General features: G+C 36.8%; 1 protein-coding gene across 5 annotated transcripts; it reads right to left on the bottom strand.

The window, feature by feature from the left end:
* Positions 1–1,686: 1,686 nt before the first annotated feature.
* On the bottom strand, positions 1,687–19,282 carry KBTBD3 (kelch repeat and BTB domain containing 3). 5 transcript variants are annotated; one of them, XM_058019283.1, is made up of 4 exons: positions 19,202–19,234; positions 11,621–11,753; positions 10,111–10,352; positions 1,687–7,296 (listed from the first exon to the last, which is right to left on the bottom strand). In XM_058019283.1, the coding sequence occupies exons 3-4, from the start codon at positions 10,332–10,334 to the stop codon at positions 5,676–5,678; spliced, it is 1,845 nt and encodes a 614-aa protein (XP_057875266.1). In that variant the 5' UTR covers positions 10,335–10,352; positions 11,621–11,753; positions 19,202–19,234; the 3' UTR covers positions 1,687–5,675. The 5 variants fall into 5 exon arrangements, with proteins under 5 accessions (XP_057875266.1, XP_057875268.1, XP_057875265.1 ...); XM_058019285.1 differs by lacking the exon at positions 19,202–19,234 and adding an exon at positions 14,856–15,701; XM_058019282.1 differs by lacking the exon at positions 11,621–11,753 and having other exon boundaries at positions 19,202–19,282.
* Between the last annotated feature and the right edge of the window lies 1 nt (position 19,283).

Genomic DNA, 19,283 nt, shown 5'->3' with positions numbered 1-19,283 from the left:
AGCAAGGAAGAAGACAAGGCCATCAGCATGGGAACAGATTAGAAAAGATACATGAACATTTTTATAAGTTAGACTACGTGCATTAATAAATGTGTATACATGCCTCATTAAATTTCTGTAAAACTTTTGCCAATTACATTGACACTAATTGCTTTCCACCAATTAATATAATACGTTATTGTGATGTAGTTAATGGCTTAAGATCATGATTTGTTAAGAGTGTATAAACTAGAGAATACTCAGAATAAAAACTTTTTTTCTTGGACCCTGATCACGTGTGTGTATGACATGTCTGACCCAACGGTGACACCAGTATTTTAACTCGTAATTTTCTGGTGCTCAGAAATCGAATTCAAGCACTCTGTAAAGGTCTTGCAAGGTAGTTCAAACTAGATTCAGGAGCAAGTAGGTGGATAAATGATGGAAAGGGGAGGTCATTAACAGTCTGATCCTCTGCTAGTCTGCAAAAATAATTAGTCCTAATTATACCTTGTTGAATATCCTTCTTTTATTGTGAAAGACAAACCCATTAAATATGATTAGTATTCCTAGAATAATTTTAACTAGGAATCATATTATTTCCTAGAGTAGCTGTGCACATAAACCTAAATAGCTCTACTTTCTCCCAGAATTGTTACTCTACTTTTATGGAGGCTGTTAATCACTGGTGAAAAATCTGAGTGTATAACAGATTCCTCCAACAAAAATCCTTGGACCTCCTCCATTTATGTGAATTGACTTGATTTTTTTGCGTAATTTATGTGTATTTTAATAATTAAATCCAGATTCTTTCTTCCTTGCTTTTGATGACAGGAGGAAAATCCCTACCATATGGTCTACTTCAGACACAAACTGTTTAAGTCCATGGTGAATTCCCTGGATCTGTAGAACATACAAATACAGTTTCCTTTTGATTGTGCACAGGGTTATGCAACTTAAGCTCTCAGATTTGGTCTGTGAATCCCTTAATTGTTCAATATAAGCTTTTAATATTGTGAATGCTGATGGAATGCTTTGTACATGTCTCCAAAAGGCTTTTGCTAGCTGAAAGGCTATTGGGGCAAAGGCCTTGGAGTGTTGGAAAGTCAATTTGTACTGCTGCAACTCTAATCTATCTATAGAGGAGTCTCGGGGTTACAGAATTTTCAGTTTTGGAAGGATATAAGACAACACTGGGCTCCATCACTTTGTATTGATGCCATTTCTGCAAGTCTTGGCATGCAAATTTTGGACTCTGTAGCTTTTTCCTTCTACAAGTATGGAAGGTCCATTTCAGTAACAATAAACACCCAATCATTTGCAATACTTAAACTGTTAAAAAAACCTGTATATCAATCTGATCTAATTTTAAAAAATGATACCAATTTAATTGAGTACCTTACCATGGTAAACTTAAAAACTTTTCAGCAGACAATTAAAATTAGCATGGGAACAGTAATTCAGTATGCAAAGGAAATACAAATACAAGGTCTAAGGATAATTATAAACCACCCTCACTGCAGTTTTCATCCATGCTAACTGCCTTCTTGGTTATGGCATTCAAAATGTTCTCCAACTGAAGGGAAAAAAACAAACCAACAAATCCCAAAAGAGATTACCTGCATTAGAAACACTGTAGAATCTCTGCAGTTTAAAACTCACTGGAAAAAAAAAAAAAAAAGAAAAAAAAAAGAGACCCAAGAAGGATTCAGTTGCTCAGTGCTTTATTTCACAAAAGAATGAACATCTCAGCAAATGTGTAGTATCATACTTTCCACATATCAGCAGAGCCCAGGCAGCAGCGAAATGTTACTGTTCTCTATGCTTTACTGGCTGTTAGAAGGAAAAAAGTAAATTGAGCATAATGCTCAACTATAAATATTGTCAAATACATCCCTGTTTTCAGTCTGTTTTAATTATAAGAGATCTTATGCTGCCTCCTGTTGGTCACCTACAAACAGAAACATCTAAAATTAATCTCCACATTAGGAACTGCAGTCAGCACATTCTATAGCCTATACCTTACCTACTACCCTTTACTAACCACAGGAGGTAAACAGTTTTCTTCACAGAGTAATAACATAAATAAATCTGACCCAGAAAATCTACTCAATTTTGTGAATATAACGAATTTTAACAGCAGTAAACTGACTTACTACAAATGTATTTAGAATATAGAAAACAGATTAATTAGTCCTTAAATAATAATCATCAGGTCTGTGCAAACATAATCAATAAAATACCTGAATAATTGATATTCATTATAACAACTAAACCAGTATGATAACATTACCAAAGTGCCATAACATTTTGATAGCATTCTTTAAAAATTAAGATTATCCAATATAATCATCATTGGATATTAAAATCCCACATACAATATATATTATCTTCGTGTATATTATACTGGTCATGCTTATAATGTATTCTGTGACATAAAATAGAATACTATTAGAAATGTTTTGGTTACATCATTTAAGTGCAAATAGTAGATTATAATTTTACATGCATTTTGTATGTTTAAACATCACTCTATTTCAGTGAGAACGTACATAGTCGTTAATCTAGTTACTATCTTTAGAGGAAGGTACTTTTTCATAAAGCTTTGATTCAAAGAGCTTTGAAAAGTCATAAAAGATTTTTAAAAACTCACTTTGCATTAATTTTGTGACTTTTTTTTTAATTGCATAAATGCTCTGTAGACTGAAAAATCAGTTTGATCCAGACTACAACAGTTACTCAAGGAAATATTTTTTTTTTTGTGTAGTTCACTGAGATTTCTTACATCATTAGCAATTAATCACAGGGTTTGGAACATAGGTCCTTTCTTCTATGATAAAGCCTTGTTTTTAAACATGACTTCCTAACACTTCTGCTTCTTCTGCATTCTGTTCTGCTACCAGATTTAATACTTTGTATGTGGAAATGTGGCAAATGATCCTTTTTCCTTCTGTGAGAGCTGTAGTACAGGTTGATGTGCCTAACTGCAGAAAATCAGTACCATTTCACAGTAACTTCTCTGTAAGCAATACTAGAAAGTAACTGACATTACTACATTATTTCCTGATCACTGAGTAAGAGCTCACCTCCCTGTGAAATCCGTGAATGATTTTTCAGACTGGGAACTGACATTAGTTCCTGCACAAGTATAGTGTAGAATATTAAAGAAGCATGTCTATTTTCCCAATTCAGCTACAGTCAGTTTTCACTGTCTATAATTCCTCTGCACTGAGGAATTTCTCACATACGTCATTGCTCTGTCTGATGTCAGATGCCAGAATCTTATAGCAAGTAGCTGGGTGGAAGACTGCCAAAAAGATCTGCTGTAGGCAAAAACTTAGAGGAAAGAGCATCACCTGAATGACTCACTCGCTTGCTGTTTATGTGACCCAGCAATCTGGTCATGACAGTGGCAATTAAAACACCCTTGCAATTCTCTAGTCTCTTTCAATTTGCATAGCTATTTATACCCATGTACTACGGGCATATTATGTCACTTTTCTCAACGCATAAATTGTATACTCATATTACTCAGGTATAAACACAACACAAATACATAAGCAAAGGTGAATTGGGCCTTTTATTCCAATGATGTGACAAGTTGCAATAATTAATGGTTAATGAAGTCTCTATGCTACCCTGAGTAGCTTCATTAAAACTAAAACTCTCATTTTCCTATGTGTTTGGTTTTTTCCTATTGTTTCAGTAAGTAGGAATAGTATTCTTCCTCTCTCTACCCAATACATTTGCTTTGCACTAACAAAAAGTAGTTGTGTCCCAATACAAAAATACTTGCATTTCTGCAAGGTGATTGTAGAGGTTACCTAGCTACGTTTAGTTAAAATATGGAGACTTATTATGAAAAAAAAAAAAACAAAATAAATGGGGAAGTTGCCTGAAATACTGTAGCAAGCTACTAACTTCTACAGAACTCACACACATATTAATATACAGAAATTACTGAGTGGAAGGGTCCTGCTCTATTCCAAATATACATGATTTTATTTTACATGCTTATGAAAATTGCTATGATGAATGTTATCTAAATTTGTAAGGGTATCTCATAACAAATTACAGAGTCAGTCACAGAATCAGAACCTTCCATTGTTTACTGTTTAAAACAGAAGCCTGTTCTAGGCAATATTAAGCTTTAAGCATTAATATTCAGCTTGGGTTTTACAAAAAGTACATGCAGTAGTGATGTGATAATGAACTTACCACAATTGTCTCAAGACATATAAAAGATGTCTCTGATGCCTCACTAAATTTTATTAATTATTTAAACTTCTTGAAAAGATGTGATTAAATGTTTAGAATCATGATTTCTGTCTGGCAGAAGACAACCTTACTGCTTTCACAACACTTATAGGGAACATAAGGGCTCTCAGTGTCTTATCTGGATACCTGGTAAGAAAGGAAATTCTCAGGCTGTGGAAGAATCCAAATTAATTTATGAAACCTAGCTAATTTCAGTGTCCTCCTGTCAGAAAGAAGACTGACTTTGTAAGCATGAGATCAAATTTACTTCAGAATATATGGCTAGACTAATATTAGCACTAAAAGTCCATTACAATTTTAACATTATCATAGCTGACTACTTAAAGTTTATCAAGCAATATATTGTGAAGTGTTAACTGTGTAATATTTTTTCATCTAAAAAATACAATGAAGTTCAAGAGAAAGTGTTTTAATTAATTTAAACCACAAGATATGATTTCTCACATCAGAAATACTATTTACTATTGCCTTTTAATATGGGGGGGTAGTTTTGTAACTTTATATTTGATGTATGACAAGATACAACATTTTCCCATAGTTAACAGAAGCAACAGCTACGGTTCAGTTTACAGCTTGCTGCTATAAGCAGCCTAGTGACTGCTTAGTAGGTAGCACTGAAGACTTCAGAGATGAAGGCTTCTGACAGAAAACATCCTGAAGTCTTCTTTCTTTAGTTAGCAACATGACTGAAGCAAAGGTATTCACATGAATCATCTGTCCTGTAGAAATCTTACCTACCATGCAGCATGTTATTGAAGCTTACTTTGCCACAGTTAATGGCATGGAAACAGAAAATAAAGCTACTACTAAGGCACAAGGATGGAGAAAAACTGGCAAAACTGAAGAGCTGAAGTAAGATGCCAGGAATTATCAGTCTCTTCAAGTTAAATACCTGGTTTTAATACTGTGAAGGTCACTTTGGCTCTTGTCCTTGCTAAGGTCATTGTGATAAGATAAAGCTGACAATGTATTCCTCTTACAGGTTTATGAACATAGAAAATCTGAATCGCACTAATGAAAATGTCTTTTAAACTTCAGTTACATAGGGAAAACAGTACACAATCAGTTTTCTCATTTAGCAATTTGTCTATTGGGACAACTGTGAATATTACAGAAATAATGACACATATTACATAACTAATTCCTCATGAATATTCTTTTTGGAAAATTAATATAATTTTTAAAATTATTCTAATAATTACAGAGAAGAGTTGTATATAAAATTAAGTATATAATACTGTCTGTATAATGACTAGGATGAATGACATTTTAATGGAGTCTTCCAAAAGCAATCCTACAGCATTTAATCAAAACTGAAAATTTAAACAAATAAGTACATATTTCTCCATCTGTAAACTAATATTTAAAAACTATTCTACAACTTGTGCATTTAAATAGACTCTTTTAACTTGGGAGTTTCAAAATTCTCCAGAGCAAATTGTCAGTACAGGTGACCAGGGGTCCCTATATTTATTAAACTGAATGACCTGACAGTAAAACTCAGTTAAGGCTCTTGGCATTGGTGAAACTTCTTCCCACTCAGACCTGCTACTGTGGTAGACTTGAACTTCATCTGTGATTTCTTCTGGAGCATAATCACCACCTAGTATATAAATTTTGTCTTCTGTCCCAACTGCCCCTGCATTAAAGCCAGCGCATTCAAAAGATCCTTCCCCTTTCCAAACACAGGTTTCTGGGCAAAAACTGTAAACCTTGTAGGTGGAGAGATCACATATGTACAATGTGCAGTTCACTGGAACAGCTTTGATTAGAGTTGCATGGAAAAACTGCCCAAATTCTGCTACAAGCTCAGACCACTGATCAGTCATAGCGTTATACTTAAAGAAACAGTCAAGGGACGGATTAAAGGCATCAGTAATCTCTACTTCTGAGCCAAGGACATAAATTATATTCTGGCATGCACTTGCTTCTGGATAGTAGATACCTCTTGGTAACTGGCTTACAGATTTCCAGTCTTTGGAAAGAGGGTTATAGGATTCTACATCCAAAAGACTCCGCGTTTCTTGAGCTCCTCTGGTCTTTCCACCTATCACAAAGAGCTGATTTAAGGTTACAACAGATGTGTGCATTGTCCTTGGTTTTTTCATAGCTGACACTATGGAGAATTCATTGCTGACTGGGCAGTAGCACCAGGTTTGGTCAGTGGCATCATGAAATGGTTCAGCAATATGAAGCCTGACAGTCCTATAACAATTACCCTTGCATCCTCCAGTTATAAATATTTTTTCTCCATAGCTAGACAAACTTGACCCTGGCAGATCAATCATGTGCGTATGTGGTAGTTCTTTCCATTTATCTGTTTTGATGTTGTAGCAGAACGTATGTCTGTTTTCTCCATCTTCATCAGTTTTATGAACAAATATATATTTTTCTGTTGTTGAAGGACGTGCATCTGGAAACAATCCACTGAAGTTCTGCACACTTTTAACTGCATCATTGATTATTACTGAGCAATTAGCACTCTTAAGTAAGTGCTCTTCAGAATGCAGAAAGTCCTGCAAAGTCTTTTCAGGTAACTGGTGTAATCTCACTTTTTTAATCAAATTAGGCAGGTATTTCTGCCGTGTTTCTAAGTTGTGTTTGGTCCATTGGAGGACAGCTTTCAACACTGATTCTTCCTCAGGGACATCTAGTTCATCAGCCTCAAGGCATTTTTGTAATATCTCAAAATTCATCTCCAAGAAGTCACTCGATCTGAGCAGCAATGAAAAGTGGTGTTGTACAAAATCTAGCGCATGATCAAACAAGCGGACAGACCCATAACTTTCTGATAGAGAAAGCAACTGTAAGCAATTCACAAGATCAATACTTTTTATTAGGAAGTCACTGCAAGCTTTGGAAAGGAGTGAAACTTGAAGAAATGACGACAGTTGGAACAGCATTTCCACATTATCATTGGTTATCTCTGTTTTTCCTGTGTAAGCATAATCAAGAAAAGCTTTCACTGCCTTGGGTGATAGGTTACTAATAGTAACATTGCCATCATCCCGTTCTTTCATATTAACTTCAAACATGGCTCTGTGAATAGAATACACAAGATATACACACAAATTAAAGATTCAGCAAACAGATGAGAACACTGTTGTGGAAGGAGACAATTAGGGGCACTTAATAATGTGGGCTGGTCTAAAATTGGTCTAAATTGTGGAGGTTCTTATATGAACAATGAAATTACTTGGTGTGTTTGAAAAAAAAACATTGGTGATAAGAACATATTCAGTGTGATGGCTTAACAAAATCATTGCAGCACTTGTGTTTTGTATGCATTTTCACAAATGGTGATGAAGTCTGCAGCTCTCAGCATGAAAGAATATGTGAAATATTTCAGGACAGCATCAGTTTCAACTTCGGGAAAGAAAGCCTGATTTAAAAAAATACATAGTAAAAAAGCCCTATGAGTTAGGTCATGCAATGTGGATGAGTACATAAAATTATGTGGAAAAAAAAACCCTTCCAAATTGCAGGCTGAGCAAATGGCCAGACAGATGATGGGTGTAGTCCTCAGAAATAAAAGTAGGTAAGGGGTAAATGGGGAGAAAAAACACAAGGAAACTTAATTCTTGCTTTAGAGTTGACAGAGAGATGTATGAGTACAGGCCAATGTCAGAGAAAAAATGAGATTTTGATATGATTGCATGACATAAAGAAACCGTGCAGAAAGTAGATTGTGACTGAATACAAAGATGATGGTTGAAATTGTGGAATGAACTATTGACCAGGAGATTTGTGGAAATTTTATTACAACTTTAACTGCTTTATTCTAACTATGTAATAACATTTAACTCTTTCACACAATCTAACACGGCAAGATAAAATAATTAAAGTTTTACAAGCAAGTAAGTGCTAGCAACAGAACAGTGCTGCAATATCCCTTGCCCTACCCTCCCAGAGACTAAGCCTCAAGCTAGGATAGCAGTGGCTTCTGAATATGACACAAGATAATAAGGGAGGAAGAGTTTGATAAATCATCAAATGCAAAGCAGAGAATCTGGATATTAATATATCAGTTAATTCATACTAAAAAAGTGTTATATCATAGTTCAGTTATACACTTAGTATCTCTGTTGTATGGGATTTTTGAAATCTCATTTTTTTCTGAAGCCAAAGAGGAAAAAAAAAAACATCCCTGTGTATAGCACATACTCTTTGGGATGTGAACACCTGGTAAAGGAGGAACTTGTCTGACTTCCCGAACAAGAACACAAAATTACAATAAGACAACTGTGTCCCAAAGACCTCTTTGCATACTAAGTGATGACCCTTATAATCCTTTGCTCATTAACCCATGAGCTATGAAAGCTCTAATTCAGGAGTAAAATAGCAACTGAAGAATACTAATAGAAGAAGAGCAATGTAGGCAAAGGTTTTGACTCTTAAAGCTAACAAGTGAGGATCAAAATGTTGCTGATTATTCGGTTTACACAATGAAACCAAAACTAAGAGAAGTCCAAAGGCCAAGGAAGACAAAAGGTGTTCCATTTCAAAATGTTTGTAGTGGACCTAGGTACTTTTTATTCTTTGAAGGTAAAAAATGGGCCTTGCATAGCAGGATGACTTATGAACCTGATGGCTGCTATTATCTACCATATCAACCATTAGGAGCAGGGATAGATCTCTCCAGGCAGTTTTTAATCTGAAGAGTCTGTAGGTAATGAAAAGGACACACGCGTTTCCATGTGCTTAACTTCAGTTCTAAAAATTACCACTGGAAGTTATTTCATCCTAGTATTTCTTTCCACCAGATCATCTTGGTGCTGTCAAGCAGTTAAAAGACAAATGAAAGTAGTCTTGTGTGTCAGAGAAAAAAACAAATCTGCTCCTACAGTGGAGAAAGTGCTCATTTCATCCGCATTTCTTCTTTTTTTCAGTAATTCTTAGAACACATCTAGCTATCTTCTGTCATACATGGCAGACTCACTTAGACCATGGGATGTTCCAGGACATTTGAAAATAACACTCACCTATATACGGGCAACCGAATTGAGGCTATTAACTCATTCCCAAGAGTCCATTTTTTCATTGTTAGAGTCTGAGCTTTGTTTTTAGTAAACTCTATTCAGAAACACTTTCAGTGTGGAACTGAAAGTTTGAATCTTTCTAATAAAAAGGTTAGCAAGGCTTATTTATAAATTAATATTCTGTATGTGAATGAAGACTGTCCCTTAAGAATACACAGCTTTAAGCACAAGAAGGAAGATCCATTTCATGCTGAAAAGATGAAATCTGTAGTTTAGGAAAAGTATGCATATCTATTTAAATACCTCTGAAGACAATTTCTACAATACCGACCACTCTTCTTGGACAAACAAAAACCAGTTCCATTCCAAAGTTATGTACAATTTATCCACAATTGCTCAGTACAAGATTACAAGATGTATTTGTAATCAATCGTTTCACAACCTGAATGTGTCAAAGTACATAGACTATCATATAAAAATTGATATAAAAACTGAAACAATATCCTTGCAGAACTTCAAGTACTGATACAGGCAACAGGTAACTCTTAAACATACATAACCTGTGTCAGTTCAACCTAACAGCCGAACCACATATTTATGATTTGAAACTTTTATTACAGAGTTTCAACTGCTGTTGGAATCTGATTCATAAAGTCCTCATGGCTTTCTGTAAATACAAAGAGCTGTATCTCGCATACCCCTAAAAGGATGTTTGAATGCTGTGCTCAAAACTCTGCAGACATATGTAAATTGTGATAATTTTTTTAATTTTTGGTTTTGTTTTGTTTTGTTTTTAAATTCTATTCCCTCCCTCCTTCCCTCCCAGAGAACTTGCAATCTATTTCCTGCAAACTCACACCAAAATTAGGTTTACCTGAAAAAATCACTGCATGCTGCCAGTACGCAACGATGACAGGGAATTATTTCATCTTTCACACGAATTTTAAAATCAAAAAATATATTTTGTTCTCTGAACTTTTGTAGTACTTTTAGAATTTGTTGTCCATGACCTTCAGCCACTAAGGAATTGATTTTATTTTCAGGAACAGAAATTCCATTGCAAATAGGTCTGCTAATGTAATCCCGTTGATTGGCCATGTTTTCTTCAATCTATTCCTGAAATGGAAAAATAAGTAATTGATTCTACAGTCTTATTATTAAAAAAAACCAAACGAAATCAATACACCATAAAACAAACAAAGAAGTTCCCAGCACTGAATTTAGTTTGTGTATCATATGCACAGTTAGAAATTTGTGTTACAAGTGACTTTGGTAATACTACTACTTTGTAAAATATATTCATATGGCAAGTTTTGTAAAGTAGATTATCTGCCATATATCAAAGAACAATTCTACAGATAATACCCACCTGTAAGAATTTTTTTTAATAAAAGTACACAGGAAGCACATCAAGGAGTGTGTTTAATTGTCAATTAAGAGAAAGACTAGTCCTAGGCTTACCCTCAAAAAACCCCACATTTTTACAATTTTATGTAAAATTAAGATGGAAAAAGAAAACTTAGTTACATATTTTACATTCCAAAAGGCTGATCACTCTACATCTTGCAGTGGAAGGGAGACAGAGGCTATTAGACTGCATCCTAAGTGGATTCCCATGAGGCACTCTGGACTGCAATAATGGCATACAAACAACACCAAGAGCCTGACTGAATAACAGGATTGCTGCGACTTACCAAACAGGGTCATTTAGAGACAGTTTTTTGACAGTACACCTTTGAGTGCTTAGTCAATTGAAACTGATTTTGTCATGTACCTCTAGTCATGTTAGGAAGCTTTGTGTTTGCCCATTTTAAGTTTCTTTTACAGTGGCGTAAATTAACTGGCTTTAGAACACATTTAAATTTAAGACCATCTCCCTTTCAGTAGCCAAGTTTTTCTCTGGTGAAAATCCCTACACTGAAGGGTGGTTTTTTCTATGGTAAATTGGTTTGAACTGTTTTTTACAACCACTTTGTCAATATAAAGAAACTTCAAACATGATTATATTTTATTTACACCTATTTAAAGAGCTATTTATTTATTGCATAAATTGCCCTTACTGAAAATCTGAGTCAAGTCTGCCTATTTTAAAGCTTAAAGAAACATTCCAATTTTTTTTTTTATTCCAGGATTTTGCTTCCACAATTCCAATTAAAATCAGTAACAGATAATGGCCCACCTGAATTGACAGGGGACAAAACATTCCAAACAAAATCCAGAAACAAGAAAATACTGGTTTTGGTTTTCAATTTTCTGAAAAGGCTCATCTGATAACAAGATATATTCAGCGGAAACTAAACCATCAGGCAGTCTTCATGTGAGGTACTTTCACAGCAGACTGATCTATACTTTATCTAGTCAGGTAGCTCCAACCACAAATAGACCTCCATGTCTCCTGGAAGAGAAGAGATCCAGTGATCTTGCTGCCAGCACTGGCACCCTTGGAGCAGGCATCTTCTCCTTCCCATGGCCAGACAATCTCAACGTATTCACTCTTTCCATTCTAAGCCTGAGGAACTAGGAAAATACAGAAGAACAAGACCACCATTTATTCTGATAATGTATGGCCTCATAAACCCCAACTTCCATAAATCATGAAACTTTTTCCTATGTCAGAATTCTCTAGAATACCCTTTTCTTATGAATTTAAAAGCCTGCTCCTCAAAAGGCTGAATCTTCAAAAGCAGAGTTGCTTCAATAACATTAGTTTCCCACATTTGAATGAAACTTTTTTATAAAAGAAAGTGAATTTCAAAGTTTATTTGGCATCACGTCAAATAACACTTCTTCTAAAAGAAACATAAACCTTTCTGCAAAATTCTGGAACTGACAATTGATACTAGACATCTTTCTCCACTTACATGTCATTTCTATAGCAAGGTCCAACCTACAATATGCTTTCTGATGATAAAATTACCAATTTCAGTAATATTTGTATTTGTATTATGAAGATGGAAACATCTACTGTAATCAAGTTGAACTATGCTATTTTAGACAAGACATCATATGATCACTTTCACACAAGCAATCAATGTTTCAGAAAGTTTTCTTTTACCACACTATTACCACAAATACTCTATTCCAGTACATTGGTGTAGAGACTGTAAACCTCTTAATTACACATCAATTTATTAATGCTTACATATATTTGTTCTTCTGTAAAAATTGTTATTTGACATCATTTTCCTTTGTATATTTATTCATTCTTACAATTATCAAGAGTGTTGATATTCTCAACTTTCATTAGAATGAATAATTGTCAAACTTTCCAAGGTTCACTTATAAGGCTGAGTTTCTGGTTTTCCTTATTATTGCTTGCAGTTTTCTCTTTACTCTGGTTTGATCCTAAATTTCTTTCACTGATACGACATTTGTTGTACAATGTTATGGTTCAGACCTCATCACTGTCTCACTAGACCAATTTCCAAGTCATCTAGTGCATCCTAATCCTAATCTCTAATAGCAGTATCTCATTATTTTCTCAAAAGCAAAATTCAGCAGTCCATCTTTAATGTTTTTGTCCACAATTAAGGAATGTAGTAATGAACACTGTGCGATGACTTAGCCTAATTCACCCTTCTCTCTATTAAAAAAATACATATTAATAAATTCAATTTCTAGCTGTCTTGTAGCCAATTCCTGACTTACTTTATAATTTTGGTATTAATGTACCACTTCACTGAATCTGCTGATGATTTTAGAGCCCTTCAAACTCTCTTAACAATTCTGCTAAAACTTGGTATGTTAAACAAGGCATTTATAATTATTTCATGCATTCTTCTACAAAGCCATATTAATTATCAGTAGGGGATTTTATAAATATTTGATCAGTAGGGGTTTTTATAAATATTTGATAAAAGGGTAAGAAACTTAGGGGGTGCAAATATACATGGAAGAGGTCTGCAGCTCAGGAATGCTGGGGAACACCCCTCTTTTTATTTGCTCCATAAAGTCCCCCAGGATTCCCATTAAAAGGCCTATCTTATTGTGGATTACCAAGAAACAAGCTCCAGTAAAGGGTTCATTAGATCTGGGATCTCTTACTTTTCCTTTTTAAGACACATCTGTGTGTTGTTGAGCAACCAGCCTTGCAGCCTCTCCTGGAACAAGACACAAGTACTGCTGTGCGTGATCCGATCTCTCACCACCTGGCAAAACCTCCCTGCTCCTCCTGGACCTTTACAGACCTACACTGGCAAATGCCCCCTTAGCTATTAGCCTGCTTTTCTGAAAAAAAAAACCAAAAAAACAACAAACCAACAACTGGTTGACAAAGACAACTCAAAACTATTCCAAAACTAAACTCTCCTAAAGTTAAAATTTAAACATTTTCCCTGGCTTATTTTTATTGGATAACACCTGAAACACAAGGCCAGTTGGCTGCTACAGTCAAAACTGATACAAACTTCACAGTTATTAAGGTCAACCCCATATAACACATGTGAAGGGGACATACATGTACCTCTCAAAACTATCTGTACAGGTGTCCAGCTGAGGGGACAGATTCTGCATGCCTGACAGTCAAGTGGCAAGCAATGGCCGGTCTGTGTAGGGCCACAGAGCAGCGAGCAGTTGAACAGAAGGCTGGGGATATGCCAGGACCCAGGACATCCCTCTGGCTGTCCTGAGCAGCCAAGACCCCTGCCAGAGGTCTCAGAGACCCTGGCACAGAGCCCAAAATGCCTGTGGTTTTGATTATGACCCATGGAGCAAGTTACCAACCTTAGATGAAGATCTGCAAGCCACAACAAATTAAGTAGAATGACAGCAAATTTATCATGAGGTGAAAAAGCAGATTTTGGGGTTTTTAGAATGGAGATCTAGGGGGCAAGATGAAGGGATCTGGACATGTCCAGCCTTTCTCCTTCTTCTTCTTCTTGGCCTCCCTCTTCTGCTGTGATGTTGGCACTTTTAGATTGGTTTAGAGAAGAAGCTCACTGTCTAACATAGGTGATAGGTATTGGAAAGTAATTGTAAACATTGTAAACGTAGTTTTTAGTATAAAGACATAAAATTCTTTCTCCTATCCTGCTGAGGTCCCCCATGACAGGGGACCTCAGCAGGACAGGAGAAAACTTTTATAGATAAGATACAAAAAACAACCTTGAGACCGAGAAATGAAGAGCCCTGACTCTTTCTTCAAGTGCCGGGCTGGGAAAAGGGACTTCCAAACTCTTCTCGGGGTCACTGTGACAAGGTAGAGACCCCAACAGGGATAGTAAACTACTTTTGGTCATTATGGTGGATGAAATAAGGGACAGCCTGAGAGCTCAGAGGGTAAGAGCATTCTTATGATCTGTCACAGCATCCAGTAATAAGGGCCCAGACCTCATTAGCTGTGCTGTTTATGAGACCCCTCTGTCGTAGAAGCATAGAGTGGTTTGGGTTGGAAGGGCCATGAGGGATCACCTGGTTACAAGCCTTTGCCAGATTTAACACTGTCCTTTTCCCAGGACACTAAGGGATGGAGCAGTCTAGAACATAAAGAGCTCATTGACCCAGATGCCAGGTAACCACACTGAGAACTCTGATAAGACCACAGTCAAAATATGAGTTATACACACATTCCTCATAGTATCTAAGCATTTGTAAAAAGCTACAAGAAAGTGTTTAACTGACCTTGATTCCATGCAAACAGCTGCCAAAACCTCACTGAATTTCTAGTGGAACTTTTCACTTCACCAATGCTAATGCTCCCTTTCCAAAGATATATGGAAGATGCAACATATTTATGATTGTTTTTTAGTTAGCACCATCAACAATCCTTCTTAAGTGTTCTTATAATTCTGTACCTAGAAGACACTGAAATGCATTAATTTATTTTTTTATACTTTTCCTTCGGGAAGTTCAAATGACCTTTTAGATATGAATTTAATAACCTGGATATATGTTGAATCCTATATATTACACTAGGAAACTATAAACACATCATACTGTTAAACTCATAAAGGAGACCAAAAACATCAGGACAGACATTTTCAGAACATTCAGGCATACACTAAAATCATAACCACTGCAACAGATGTCCTAGAAATGACTTTCACATCCATCCCACAGATCAGAAACAGTAAAGGAAACAGAACTGTGAAGTGACCTTTGAGCAGAGATGAACTTTTTTTTGTGCAGAATCTGTTGTAGTTCCTACCAAAGCACTGATGGGAACATACTCACATAATGTGCGTATATTAATAAACACTTCTGCTGAAAAGATTTTGCTAAACTAACAGTCCAAATAGCCTTAGCTGCTACAACTGATAAACAAAATGGTTAGAGAAGTTTAAATATGCTAATGAAGTTGAGAATGGTGGAAGATGTGCAATTATTTCTTGGTGAATAACCAAGGAAAAGATATCAAACTAGGGAGAGGATGTGTAATAACAGTGAAGCATGAACACCCAAATGAGGGTCCAGAAAGACAGTGGCAAAGACACCAAACTGTTTGATCACTTTATAATAGAGATAAAAATATACATATAAATATGTGTGACTTTGAAATAGCCTAGGGAATTCTGCTTTGTGGAAGCACTGAGCACACATAAATATCTCACATAGCTCAGCTCATACTCTGCCAGGAAAAGCCCCTTAGGGCTGTGTCTGCCTGACAACAAACAGGACCAAACCCTTGGAACGGGGCTGAGGCTCCAGACTGTACCAGCACAAGGGAGTGGCCATTCAGAAATTAGAGGTAACACTGCGCAGGTAGACATACATGCATGGAAGAGCTCTCTCCTCTTCCAACACAGCTGGCAAAACTAGTCAAAACTCAACCCTGATTTGGTACTTTATTAGTTACAACCAATTGTAAAACAATCTATCTGCTTTTACCTGAAAGCACAATACAGCTGTGCTACAGCACTCGCCAATTAAAAAAAAATTAAATCTTTGTACTTCATAGCAGGTAACTTATGAGAAATAAATTGTTCTTCAATGGAACATTGTGTTTATTACATGGCCTTCTCCAGCTTGGACAGTATGTCTTACTAAGGACCAGGATTTTAAAAAAGGGAAATCTTAAGACCTGGTATTTTACAGAACATTTTATGCACCCAGGATGAAAGAATTAAGCACAGTGAAGATGAAGTAATTGTATAGATTTCTCTAGAGAACTTTCAGGGGGTCTTTTCCATACAAAATGTAAGGGTGCATTAATATATGTTTTGAAAAGGTCAAGATCACATTCTAAGATCTAATATTAAAAGTATTATAGTATTGAGTATACTGTATACCCAATCAAGATGATTTGCTATTTTCATTCCTTGTCCATTCAAAAGGAGAGAAATTAATGACTTGTTAATAAGTTTTAAAAACACCACTCTACACTCTGCATCTAATTTAACATTCACTAAGATGAGTATGAGTGGAACGCATATCTGTAGGATTTGGTGACACTTCTAATGAACTAAAAAGACTGACTACTAAAAAGCCAAGAGTCACTTAAAATGTAATTAAACTATAAATACTGAGTACAAGTTCTGTGCTTTTATATTCCATTAATGTGTTGATTGTCACTGATTGCCTGAGATTGAAAACACTAAGAGAATTCCAAGTTCCTGCCTAGAAATTTCAATGCAACTGAGTCTCACAGGTTTTTCATAAATAACTGAACTTCAAAGAAAAATAATATTCAGTCAATCATTTTAGCAAGCAAAAGAAAAAAGAGGACAGGACCTGTTGCGACATTTAATCCACAAAAATGACATTTATCAATAATAAATGTTGGGATAATATTCTCAGATTGAAAGGTGACACAGAGACTTTAAAGCTTTGTGTTCTTTAGAAGTGATGAAAAAAATCAACATGGAAAAAAAACCTAGCATGGTATCAGTAGGAAGTAAGGAAATTCCAGTAATTCCTGAAGGCATTTCCGGAGCGGAAGATTCCAACTCTGCAAGCAGTCATTATTAAGTGCATATTCCCTGATAAACACATGAACCCATTAAGATAAAGCAGTAATCACTTAAAAGAAGTAAAAGTGGCTGGATTTTCTCTTAAAATTAAATTTCTCTAATTCACCAAGTTATTTTGTAAATTATTTCCTTTGCCAAAAAAAGATCAAGAACTGTAATTTTAATTTTCAGGAAAAAAGGAATTAAAATGACACACTGTACTTCTAATTCTGCTGAAAATAACTGCAAATTCTGTAAAAGAAAATGACAGATTTTAATGGCTTCTGTAGTCTGTCACTTTTGCATGTGATTAAAATGTGGGTTTTTTTTCAAAACATGCATGAAATATTGAGCATCTTTAGAGATTATTTTAGCATACCTTATTATAATAGCATGTTTTACTTAAAAATGTGTGTTTATATTGAATACATCCATAATTATACTACATATTATACAATGCACCTTAAGCTTCAGATTGCACTTACACACGAAGCTGATTTAAAAAAAACGTTCATCCACTAGTGAAAAGAAGCGCTACATGTTTAAATCTCTGAAGTAGAGAACGTGGACAAGCCAAACCTATCAATCAAACCAGAGGGGGGTTTTTTTTTTGAACTAGGTAAGATCCACAATTCATTAGTATTATAACCTATCAGTAACTAAATATACAAACTGCCACAATTTTCTCTTCAATGTGCACAGAATACAAAGTTTGAAATGTAAGCCTCACATACAGTTTGATATTAGTGAAGAGCATTTTCCTGGGATTTTTTTTCTTGATGGTGTTAAATCCTCCTCTGCTGTCAGTTAACTTTGTCTATGGGTTTGGATAATGCAAAAAAGATTATGCCATTCCTTGCTTCATTAAATCATGGAGAAAAATAGGAACAATATTTTGAAATAAGTCAAATACCCAATTGATTCCTTGATTAAACATTTTTTTATTCAAGTTACTTCTGTGTTTAAAATATTTTGTGAAGACCAATCTATACTAAACTATAACTGAGACTTATTCTGGACAGAAAGACCTTCTGGCCTGTGCAGAAACAGCAGTTTTACATATTAACAGTGAGCCAGCAACGGTGAACAACAACAACAAAAAAGGAGGATGGTAACAAATACCTGCAATAAAACAATTTTCAGCATTTTTGCATCATTTGTACATGGTCAGTAGGGGATGGATGAAGTGCAAGTATTTCTAAAGGTAAGCAACAGAAAGACAGGTTGTAAATTTTCAAATAGGCCCCAGGTTTTAGCTATGGTTCAACTCCAGAACCAAAGGGCAAACAAACTTATTACCTTTTGAGGATATACAGATGGCCTATAATTGAGGAAAAATGGGAATCCAGTTGACAACTATTGGAATTCTTAACAGAACAAAGAGCACGAGATACAAGAGCCTTTTGTTTGCACAGATCCTTAGGAGCCAGAACCCGCTCGGGTGATGCAGGCGCTGCATCTGCTCTCGGGACAATCAGCTCCTCTTTGTGGTCAATAAAAGGTACACAGAGCCCGGCCCGCTGCGACAGCGACAGCTCTGCCAGGGCCCCGGAGGGCTCTGCAGCGGGATGGATGCGCTGGCGGCGACACCTCAGCAGGATGCGCTGCTGGCAGCGACGGGCCGCGCATCACCTGTCCGCAACGGGGCGCGCTGCCACTAAGAACCACCTCCCCCGGACCCCCTCGAGGCCATAACCACCTCCCAGTGCCGAACAGGGCCGAGGGAAGCGGAATTTAGCGGGCAGCTATGCTCCTTGTGCCACAGCCAGGGTTATCTGCCATCCCAGCCCTGCAGCAGCACCGGCCGCCATCGCCCCCGCCCCGTCCGCCGCGGGAGGGCAGCGCCGGCAGCGCCCCTACTGCGCACGCTCAGCCGCCCGCGCCTGCGCCCCGCGGCGGCTCCGTTCATTCTAAGGGAGGACTAATTCCGACAGGACGGGCGGGATGGGGCAAAGGGATCCCCTTCCCTCACAGCGCGGCCCGGCCGCGGCATGCGGCGCTCCCCGCCACTGCCGCCTCTCCGCAGGCGGCGAGGCGCCGGTCCCCCCTGAGCGCTCCCTCCGAGCAGCGCACACCCACCTGCAGCCAACACCCGCAGCTCACCGACCGGTCTAGCCCACCCTCCGCAGCAGCCACGCCGGCAGATTGGCTATTTCCGGCG

Source organism: Melospiza georgiana, chromosome 2 (assembly GCF_028018845.1).
Source record: "Melospiza georgiana isolate bMelGeo1 chromosome 2, bMelGeo1.pri, whole genome shotgun sequence".
Classification (NCBI taxonomy): domain Eukaryota; kingdom Metazoa; phylum Chordata; class Aves; order Passeriformes; family Passerellidae; genus Melospiza; species Melospiza georgiana.
The sequence above is the reverse complement of the archived record's forward strand: the minus strand, read 5'-3'. Positions and strand labels throughout refer to the sequence as shown.

Bases quoted from the DNA above. Each gene is read 5' to 3' on its own strand.
- KBTBD3 (XM_058019282.1), bottom strand. From the start codon at position 10,334: ATGGCCAATCAACGGGATTACATTAGCAGACCTATTTGCAATGGAATT. The intron at 7,297-10,110 runs GTAAACCTAATT...TTCTATTCACAG, and splicing joins GCATGCAGTGATTTTTTCAG to AGCCATGTTTGAAGTTAATA.